This window comes from Morus notabilis, unplaced genomic scaffold, assembly GCF_000414095.1.
Source record: "Morus notabilis unplaced genomic scaffold, ASM41409v2 Scaffold15, whole genome shotgun sequence".
Classification (NCBI taxonomy): Eukaryota; Viridiplantae; Streptophyta; class Magnoliopsida; order Rosales; family Moraceae; genus Morus; species Morus notabilis.
The window spans coordinates 1-11,404 of NW_010367234.1; the positions used below are offsets into that span (position 1 = coordinate 1).

General features: G+C 33.6%; 2 protein-coding genes across 2 annotated transcripts; one reads left to right on the top strand and one right to left on the bottom strand.

The window, feature by feature from the left end:
- The first annotated feature begins 354 nt into the window (after nt 1-354).
- LOC21405589 (methanol O-anthraniloyltransferase) lies at nt 355-3,292 on the top strand. Its single transcript, XM_010112081.2, has 2 exons — nt 355-932; nt 2,264-3,292. The coding sequence occupies exons 1-2, from the start codon at nt 474-476 to the stop codon at nt 3,200-3,202; spliced, it is 1,398 nt and encodes a 465-aa protein (XP_010110383.1). The 5' UTR covers nt 355-473; the 3' UTR covers nt 3,203-3,292.
- A 5,139-nt stretch (nt 3,293-8,431) lies between these two features.
- Nucleotides 8,432-11,335, bottom strand: LOC112094280 (splicing factor 3A subunit 2-like). Its single transcript, XM_024174819.1, has 4 exons — nt 11,007-11,335; nt 10,731-10,900; nt 10,147-10,192; nt 8,432-8,618 (listed from the first exon to the last, which is right to left on the bottom strand). Exons 1-4 carry the CDS (start codon nt 11,024-11,026, stop codon nt 8,540-8,542), a joined length of 315 nt encoding a protein of 104 aa, XP_024030587.1. The 5' UTR covers nt 11,027-11,335; the 3' UTR covers nt 8,432-8,539.
- Nucleotides 11,336-11,404: the final 69 nt, after the last annotated feature.

The following is an 11,404-nucleotide window of genomic DNA, read 5'->3' on the forward strand; positions in this document are numbered from 1 at the left end:
TAGTATAATTATTTGACTAAAAAGGTTATGAATCAAGAGTAAATGGTAACAATTTTAACCCATACACTTTCAAAGGGTATTTGTCAAAGTTACCCTATATGAATACCATATAAGATATTTGAGCAATTTTTAAACATACCCCTTTTAATTGAGCCCTCTTTTCCTTCTATCTCTTTAACATTAGTCCATATATTTCTACTTTTTGAACTAGAACTAGTCAAGAGGTAAAATTTTTTAAAATGGATACTTTAATAAGTCAAGTACTTAAAAAGATATAATATTTAATTTTCTTAAGATTTATTTCTCTATTTAAAAAGTTATATAATGGGAAATGAATGAAACTCTAAGCAAGCTCACATACATATATACAGCCAGCCAGCCATTTATATAAGTATAACAAACCTCTTCGCCCTGTATCACTGAACCTATTGGCTAGTACTACCCAAAAGAAAAGCAAAAAAATAAAATAAAAAATGGCATTATCACCATGCTCATCTCTAACAATTAAGGTGGACCGGTATGAGCCAGAGCTTGTTAAACCCTCAAAACCAACACCTAAAGAGATAAAACTATTATCAGATATAGATGATCAAGAAGGGCTGAGATTTCATGTTCCTTTCATATTCTTTTACAAGAAGAATAACCACCCTTCAGTGAAATTAGGGAAAGACCCCAACAGGGTCATTAGGGAAGCACTAGGTAGAGCTCTAGTGTACTACTACCCGTTTGCCGGAAGGCTTAGGGAAGGTTCCAACAGGAAGCTCATGGTGGATTGCACCGGTGAGGGGGTCTTGTTCGTGGCGGCTAAGGCGGATGTCGGGTACGATCGACTCGGGGATGCAATCCGACCACCATGTCCTTTCCTAGATAAGTTCTTGTATAATGTTCCTGGATCGGATGGTATTCTTGGCTGTCCATTGTTGTTGATTCAGGTAACCTTTTTTCTTTTTTTTTTTTTTTTTTTTTCAAAAAAACCAAATTTCTGACTTTTAGGGGCTGTTTGGTAATGTTTTGAAAATGATTTTATTTTCAGTATAAAATAAAAATGAGATTGTTTTAGAATCATTATGAGACTGATTCTAAAATTGCGTTTCGTTGATTTTTTAAGAAATTATTTTGAGTATAATAAAAAAGTAAAATCATGTATGGTTATAATTATATTAATATATTATAACATTGTTGAAAAATACTAGAAAATGAAAATAAAAAAGGGAAAATAATTTTTAACTATTTTCTAATTTCTTCACAAAAACCATTCTCATTGTTTTTTATTTTCATTTTTGTTTTCAAAACAACTACTAAACAAATACAGTTTATAGATTATTTTCATGACGTATAAAAACATTTTTAAAAATAATTAAAACCAATTCTAAACATACCATTAGTTTAAGGCCCACGAAAATTAAGGGCCTAGTATATGCCTAGTTTGCAAGTTAGTGTGTATGATAGAGCAAACGAGAAGATGTTTGAGTGATCTAGTTAAACTTTTTTTTTTTCCTCGCCATAAAAATAAGATGCATATTTTTTGAATTGAAATTGGCCTTTATCTGAGCATATGCATAAAAATGCGCGGGTTTTTTTAATTGAAAATGCTAGCTCTTGGTGAAAATAATTTCAAGTACTTCAAGTTTGTCCGGTACTGTATATTAATGGAGCTTTTAAGGTAAACTCTATTAATGGAGATTTTAAGGTAGAGCATCCGGTACTGTATATTTTTTAATATTGAATTTGATCAAGATTACATTAAAATAAAAAGTGCAAAACTACCACTAATAAATTGGTACAATGGTAAAGATGTCTTTGCTTCTTCTACTGTTAAAATGAGTTCAGGGTTCGATACTATACATCTCCACTTTTAGAACAATTAATTGATCAATGCGTCGTACGATGTTATAATGGCATGAGTGAAACTAATTTCATCATAGGAATGGAATTGATGGAGTCCTTTCCGTTCTATTGGTGAGTTTTGAGATTTCAAAATGATGAAGAAGATAGAAATGAGATAACGCTAATGAGAGAACTTAATATAAATTAACAGTTTAAAATATAACCCAACCATTTTTTGTTTTTGTTTTTGTTTTTTACAGCAAACATTAAAATTCTCATCTTTCTATTTTAACCTTGGCATATTATGATTTAGGTGTGACTGATTAATTTATTTACCAAGGTCAAAGGCAACAAGCTCAATTAAAAAAATAAGATAAAAATGGAATGTGATTTTTCATGCCAGTGGGACTTACAAGCTTCTGATTTTCTTGTGCAGGTGACTCAGCTAAAATGCGAGGGTTTTGTCTTGGCTGTACGCGTGAACCACACAATGTGTGACGCATTTGGGTTGGTCCAGTTCTTGAACACAATTGCAGAAATGGCACGTGGCATAAATATTCCATCTATTCTTCCTGTTTGGCAACGAGAAATCTTAAACGCCCGAAACCCACCAAGAATAGCTTATCCACATCAAGAATTCCATGAAGTACCTACTAATTCTAAGGGCCCAAACATGATCATGGATCCAAACGACGTTGTTCAACGCTCATTCTTCTTTAGCTCCAACCAAATCAGGAACATGAAAAAACAGCTTCCCATACATCTCCAAAACTGCTCGCGCTTTGAGTTAATCACGGCATGTTTATGGAAATGTCGGACGATTGCACTTGAGCTTGACCCAAAAGAAACTGTTATTGTTTCTTGCATAACAAGTTTACGTGGAAATAACAACGCTAAAAACCTCAGTCTCCCATTGGGATACTACGGTAATGCGTTCGCTTACCCGGCTGTGGTTTTGAAGGCTAAGGTTTTGTGCGAAAGCTCGTTAGGACACGTAGTGGAGTTGGTGAAGAAGGCCAAGGCGGAAATGAATGAGGACTATATAAGATCCGTTGCCGATCTGATGGTGACTAGAGGACGGCCTTTGTACGCGGTTTCGGGGAACTATATTGTTTCGGATAATACACGTGTGGGGTTTGGGGATATCGATTTTGGGTGGGGTTTGCCGGTGTTCGGAGGACCTGCGAAGGCGTTGTCTCTTATTAGCTTTTATGTTGCGTATGAGGAGAAAGGGGTGGTGGTGCCGATATGCTTGCCAACGGTGCGTGCTATGGATAGATTTGAGCAAGAGTTGAAGAAGATGACTGATATTCATCAAGAAAAGCATTATACGACGTATCAATTGAAGGAATTTAAGATTGTATCCTCGCTCTAAATCGAGGTTCTTTTGTTTGAATTCGAGCCTTAAGATAATTAGTATAGAAACTAGTTATTTGTTATAATAATTGAAGAGGCAAAGCATTATGTAAACTAGTGTTCTAAAAACTAAAGTTTTAAAAATACAAAGTTAATATATAAATAAATTAATAAAGTTTTAAAAACTAGAGCTTTCACTTAATAGTTCTAATCCAAAACGAGGTCGTTTTAAGGAAACAAAGGTTTTTTCTTAAAAAAAAAAAAAGAAACATAATCTTATTTTCTTATCTTCTGTCATTTTTCCTCAATGTTACACTCTACAGTGTTGATCTTTAATCCTTATACCACATCTAGGAATCATCACTCCAAATTATAAAGAAAATAGGTTAGAACAAATACATATCTTCATTGATGCAACCTTAATCTCCAACAAAAATCTCTAAGACAACGGGTTCGTCGAGTTGTCGTCTTCCTCACTCAAATTACTAGATCTTAAATGGGGTGTTCTCTCTCTAGATGAGGAAGAGAGAAAACGGCTGAATGATTTGACATCTTGAGGATCATAACCTAAGTTTCTTTATATATTGTTCCATTAGGCTCCTATTATACTTAATTATGTCAATATTGGATATCCACCCATTTAGCCAATACCCTGTTAGGAGATTTTTTAGGCTCTTCACAATTAGATCACTCAATTAACCCAATTAATTAAATAACGTCAATATAATTGTTATAAATATGTGGCCCATAATTATTATTAGGAAACGTAAATTCCTAACTTGCAGTTGACATTCTCCTCTCTTCTTTCCTCTCTTTGCTATTTCAAAATTACTGTAGCCACCTTTCTCTAAAACAAAACCCTAACCCAGATAATAATTTTTCCTTGTCATCTTCTTTCATTCCCTCGTTATGATTACGCATCAATTGACTGCGTAATTGTTGGTCGGTACGTAAGTTAATCAATCAATGGCGTCAATTTGTCTATGACAGTTTTTAATTTGGACAACAATCCCAAAACCTGGCTAACCCAAACTGAGAACACCACGAGTAGAAGATTTACTCATTAAAAAAACCCTACATAGATATAAGAGTGCATATTTTGTCCTTTTGGTGCTTTCACGGCTTTTTTTAAACTCCATTATTCACTCTTTTTTCTTTCTTTCTTTTTTTAAGATTTTATCTACATTTGTCTCTTATAATGGCGTTTTATCTCTCTTTCTTTTCTTTCTTTTTTGATACTTTACTTTTTCTTACTTTTTTTAATTTCTTTCTGACTCTATTTTTATTTTCATTAATTTTTTACACCAATATATCACTACTTTTTCTCTTTATATTTCTCTTTTATTTTTTTCTCTAGTTTAACGTGACCGCTCTTTCTCGTATATTTTTTTAAGTCTCAAATCTCAACTTAATTTCTCATTAGAATAATCTCCTTATTTGTAATCAATTCTTTTTAATTGCAATTAGTTTATTTCATTCATGTGGCTATTGTTTATTGCATAGTAATCTAAAACGGTTAGATTTTGATGCTTTACTTTTTTTTTTGCCTTTCCCTTTTTAAAGTTTCAACTCTCTCTCTCTCTCTCTCTCTCTCTCTCTCTCTCTCTCTCTCTCTCTCTCTCTCTCTCTCTCTCTCTCTCTCTCTCTCTCTCTCTCTCTCTCTCTCTCTCTCTCTCTCTCTCTCTCTCTCTCTCTCTCTCTCTCTCTCTCTCTCTCTCTCTCTCTCTCTCTCTCTCTCTCTCTCTCTCTCTCTCTCTCTCTCTCTCTCTCTCTCTCTCCCCCCCCCCCCTCCTTTTTTTTTTAATATATTGTTATTCATATTCTACAATATAGAAAGTTCAATTACAACTTAATACATACGTTGCAAGTGCCTAAACTAGTACTTTAGAAAAACATCCAATTAACATCTTAAATATATCAATTCGTATTTACTAGTAAATGACTAATGTTTCTTGTTGTTTTTGTTTTCACGGGACACACGGAATACTGATGCTTCAATCTATTTGAAATAATGATGATCAAAAGAATAATTTGTACTTGTATTTTTCTTTTTCTTTTTATTTTTTATGAAAAGCCATGCGTATTTTTCAAAAAATAATAAAAAACAAAAACAAAACAAAAGATAACGTGAACAATAAGGTAGACCAAAATCCACCATAGGCCATAAAGATATCTCGCGGTGTTAATTCTTTGAAACATCACAACATATCAAAAGTCGAAATATATATAGCTCTCAAGATTTAATTATGATGCTGACGGTTGACGAAATTCATCTACAGAATAATAACGAATTTCTTTATCATTAATACATTAAATGAAAAAAACACAATTAAAAGAAATTAAATAGTAAGAACACATGAGAATTATAGTGATTCACTCTCAATTTGAGAACTACATCTGTTGTGGGGAGGAGAGGAAATTCATTATTTTGGAAGAGAATACACGCACTAATGTTCAGAATAAAACTTAAGGATTTTCTGACTCATAATCCGTTATTTATAGCCCAAGTCACCGCCCATAAACTTTCTCTATTTGAATTTTGGTTATTTCTCTTATCTTTTGATATAGTTTCCCAAAAAATAGAGATTACAATCAACCAGGACAATTTCTTTATTTAAATTTTATATATTTTTATAAATAGCAAATCTTCGAGCAAGTCTCGCGAATCTCATCTGTTGCGTAGCCTCAACTGCGTAAACGCTTTCAGAAGCTTCTTCGCTTTCAATTACGGGCACGGTCGGCTTCATTTTATCATTTGTATCCTTTCAGAGCAGTCGACCTACTTTATATGCTTAGCATTTTTTTCTAGCGATCGACTCCTAAGAGAGTTGTCCACTGACGTGTCAGCTAAGATTGGGTTGTTATTAATCATTTAATGCTCCTATTTAATGCGTATGGATCACATACAAGATTTAAATTAAGGTTCAACATTTTACCAAACAACACTGACATTTGAGGTCCATGCCTTCTGCTTCTACGTACTTAGGCTTTTCTTTCTTTTCTTTTTATTTTTTTATTTTTTCCTAGGTTAAATTCTACGAACCTAGTAGATATGTCATACTATATTAATGGTACACACGTGATAACGATAAAGAACGTACAACGCTGGTAGTTGAAATGAAGGTATCAAAGCCCCACTCCTATACATCAATGTAAGATATTAGAATATTTCCATATTGAAAAAGTTTACAATTAGGGAGCATATCATGATCATCGGAGAACGTATAAGAAAATCCAGGATTTACGAGTAGATTGAAAAATGTTTATCTTTTATTAGTAATTTCTTAATTTACCGTAGTGTAAATCTAATGTGTTGTTTGTTTCAACAATCCAAATCAAAAAATTCAATTTGAATTGTAGTTGAAGGTTCAAATTGATGTTCGGTAAAAAATTAAATGAGAACACAAGTCAAACCATTAACAACAGCTCAAACTCTTAATTTTAAAATTGACCCTCTCCCTAAATTGACAATCCTAATTGTTTTCTACAAGGAAAATAATTCAGATTTTATACTTTTTATCTCTCTTCAACTTTAAACTTAAAAATGTCATAACTTCTTCATTTCAATTCCGATTGAGGTAATTTTTTATTAAATGTTATCATATGAAGAGAGTTACAGATCCTCATCCATATTGCATATTTTTAATGTCATTTATAATGAGGTTTTATAAGATTTATTACAAAACTCTAATGACAATTTTCAACACTTTATTCAAACACAATCGGATTTTTTTCCCAATCCAAACTACAATTTGTTTGTCTATCCAAACACCGGTTTGAATCACAATTCAAATCACTCAAATTCAAACCAAATCTTGCAATCTGAACGGCGAACCAAATAAGGCCTTAGATTTTCAAAGGAACATAAATTTTGTTTTGATGGTAAATTCTAAATTTACACTATAAATTCAGGATTTACGAATAACACAATATGTGTTCTGATGGTTACAAGAATAGGAATTGTGTTCTTATAGTAAATTTTAGATTTACATTGTAAATTCAGTATGTACAAAAAATCACAATTTTAGTTCCTTCGTAAATCCTGAGTTTACATGGTAGAAAGAATGATTAGTAATGAGAGAGGGAAGAAAAGACCCATAAACTACAGATAGAGAGAAAAGAGAGAAAAAGAGATCTAGAGTGAGATAGAAAAAAAAATGAAAAAAGAAGAAGAAAAATGTAATATTAGAAAATAAAAAATTCAAAACATAAAAAGGCATATTAACTTTTATCACATTAATAAATTGGTTATTTACTAACATAAATTCTAAAATGTAAGGTTATTTTTTACAATTTTCCCAATATATAACTTTAATATAATTCCAACTCTACTAGCAATTGTGTCATACCTTAAATAATTTTTGTTTAAAATAAAAATTTACGGGTATGTTTGTTTCACAACTCAAGTTAAGAACTTTAAGTTATGTATATGAGAGAAAAACATTATAGCAAAAAAATTAAATTTAAATTTTTGTAAGAGAAAACACTGTAACAATATCATTTGAGTTGTGACTTGAGTTGTGAATTTAACAAGACCAACGTCTTCGGCGCTAAAATGAGCTTAAAACTCGTTTCCTAGGCAACAATAATATGTAGATTTGTCTAATTAGAAAAATTGATAGCCGGAGAAATTGTTAAAAGATTCTTTAGCAAATATGTAAAATATATAAATGGACAAATTATACGTTTGTCCTCCAAACTATAAACCATGTCACAAAATACCCACGAAGTTCAATTTGTAACATCCGTTCTTCTTGAACTTTAAAAGTTTTAAAAATTTTCTCCTTATAATAAAATTTAAACGGAATTGAAGGCATTTTAGTCAATGTAAATCAGATGTTTTCACTACAACAAATATCAATATCAGTAGCTAACCAAAAACGCTATTAAGCACTACCAATAGCGTTTTGTAGAGTATTAGGACATCGGACTCTATTAAAAGTCCTAAGAATACATAGCGTTCTAAGAGCGTTATGAAAAACGCTATAGAATTGAGGTCTTATAGCGTTTAAGACAAGTTATTTTCAACCTCTTATAGCTATTTAGCATAGCTACGGTATAGATTAATAGCTTTTTTCCTTGTTATGTTCATACTCTTGTAGCTTTTTAAAATTATTATTGATATCCTTTTGAATTAATTCAAATAGATGGTGATTCCGAGCAACATCTTATATCTAAATAGGAACATTCAAATTAAAACATAAAAACATTCAATGTATCAATTGTTATCAGTATCTACAAAGTTGGCAATAAAATTACGTCTACAACATAAGTCATACAATGACCAAAACCTTAACATTCAAAAGAAGTAAAGAAAACAGAGGAATAGCTAGTGATATCAAAGTATCCAAAACGTCTAGTTAAATGAAACGGTGAAGTAAATCCTTCCATCTTGACAAAATGCTTCAATAAAAAAGTCATCTCCACAATTTAACCTATAAGAAAGTGATCCATCAACAAAAAAGTCATCAAACTCAGTTAAAACTTTCACCATTTAACCTATAAATAAAGCAAGGGCTAGTTACACCACTCACAACTACATAGCCACATCCACATATGTTTTGCAGTGAGTTAGAGGAAACATGGCTTCAATGATGTACTAGGCAAAATTTTAATGTCAAACTTTTAAGGCAGAGAGTATCTTACATGTATTGTTATGTAAATAGTTGGAGGCATGAGTCTTCATTGCCTACATTTAAGGAAAGTACCATATGCATATAAATATGGAGTCCTCATTATCACAACAAAGGATTTAGCATCAGATATTGTACACTAGCCGGTGGATAAAGCCTCATAGATTCGTTTATTATCATGCAAAGAATTTCATTAATCAAGCATATCAGGTAAAAATAATCCTAAAAATTACTTAATTCCACGAAAAACTACCAATTTGTCGCTAAATCTAACCTATTCAAGAGACATTTGTGATAGACGTGAAGAGTACAAGGCTTTTCCCCATTCTTACTCTTACAAGAGGCCACAAAATCTATGGTTTTTTTACGGCACTGCAACAATCAACATCAAAATTCATTTAAACTCTAGGCAATTTAGAAAATTGACTACCAAAAAAAAGAAGATCAAATCGTAAAGAAAAATAAGAAGAAAGAAAGGAAAAAACCTAGTGACAACTCCTGCATAAAACCGTTCAGCAAAGCAAAGTAAAACAAAATAGCAAAAGAGCAAAGAAAATCCAAACCAAAGCAAAATAGCAAATTAGCAAAACCTCTGCAAATCAATTCCTATCCAACAAATCCTCCAAATCAAACACATAGTTACACCCCTCAAAGAAAACCAACCTATTGTTCGCATCTTGGCTCCTAGAGATCACCTTCTCTGGCGACATATCCCCCTTATTCAATTTCACGCATAGTAGGCTCAGAAATGTGTAATGGCTCTCATCGTCCCCTTATGGAGCATTATCCTAGACTATGACATAGTTTACTACCAAGCTTTAGCATCACTTTAGTATAATGTAAAGTTCTCACTTCACTTTAAATAAACTAATTCTCCATATAAGGTCAGTTATGAACATAGTTTATACACCAATATGCCACGAGTTTTTGCAGAAAGTGGCAACCACCAATTATCACACCATTGAAAACCACTCGACATAAGGATCCACGGCCTCTAAACACATATTAATGATGGCATTTAAATTTCATACCATAAGCGCCATGTATATATTTTTGATGTAAGGAATGTGTGGTGGCCCTAAGGTTCCACGTATGGAGCAAACTTCATAGGCAATGACAATTATGCTACCAATGTTTAGCTAACTTCGACATATTGGTGGGGATGGCCGTTAGAGTGAAGCAAAGCATACTTACCAAGGAGTTGAACAATATGCCAAGCGAAATGGTATACACCGGCAACACATTATTGTCATAACTTCAAATATCACTTGACATAAGGAACTAGGCCATAATACACAAATTAAACATCATAGCCACGGTGTATATGTACCTGAAAGCACGTTCTTGGTTTGACATCCCAGCCACAAATGTGTATACTGCAGTACAAGTTCACATATATTAAAAAAAGATATGTGAAGAACTTTCAATAATAGAATCAAAATACTGAAGCAGTTCAAAACATTTGGGATTCTTCTAAAAAATCAATTATTTTCCTTTCTTTTTTCTTCAGTTTTCTCTGCAACCAAAAAAAAAAAAAAAACGCACGCGCGCGCGCACACACACACAATCTAGCAGTTACCTTTGGCGTTGGAGGCTTAAAACCGGTCAAGAAGTAATAAAACCAGTCATTTTTAGACATCAATTCCTTAGCATCTCTCTGTGAGTTGAGGTTTTTTTTTTTTTTTTTTAAGGCAATGAGATCAGTAAACTTGTAGGCTATATAGCTTGTTTATACATCTAAGATCAGTCCATAAACTAAGAAAACAAAGAAATTCATGCTTGTATGATGATCTTTGGCCGAAGAAATCAATAATTTTTAAAAACTAATAAGAAGCTTTCCAACTCACTAACTGTTTGACAAAATGACAATGAGAGCAAAAACTAAAGCACAAATGAGAAGAAAGGAAGACATGCCTATCTTCCGAATGTGGACTTTGTGCTTATGGGGCTGAGGCCGAGCAGGAGCCTCCTTGGCCTCGCGAGCCGCCCTCTTTGCCAAATTCGTCGGGTGGCGCTTCCCCTGAGTGTGGGCCAAGTAATTCCCCTCATTGTTGTCCAGAGTCCAGCAAAGCTTACACTCATAGCTAACCAAAAACAACAAAATCAGAAACGAACCCTAATTTCAATCGGAGGTGAAATTGAAGAGAGAGAGAGAGAGAGAGAGAGAGATAGATAGAGAATTAGGGTTACCATTCGAGGTGGTTGCGCATAAAGTAGGGGTCTTTGGCGAGATCGATAGTTTCTAGGGTGAGTCACTGGAGTCTCCCGGCAGTCGATGGCCTCGTTCTGGGCAGAAGCGGCGCCTTTGCTGTGGGCTTGGAACTTCATTCCCTGTCCATACTGGGTAGTTTTCTACTATCTAGGGCTCGGATTCAGAGCGAAATTGGAGCTTAGATGAGGGAGGGGAACCAATGGAGGCTCGTTGACAACGAGATTGAGCGACGCGAACGATAGAGAGGAAGTAGTGGAGGCCTCTAGTCTAGAGTGGGGAATTTGAGCAACGGTCTAGGGTGGGGAATTTGAGCAACAAGCAGAGCAAAAAAAAAAAAAAAACGGGGGGGGGGGGGGGGGGGGGGGAGGAAGGGGCG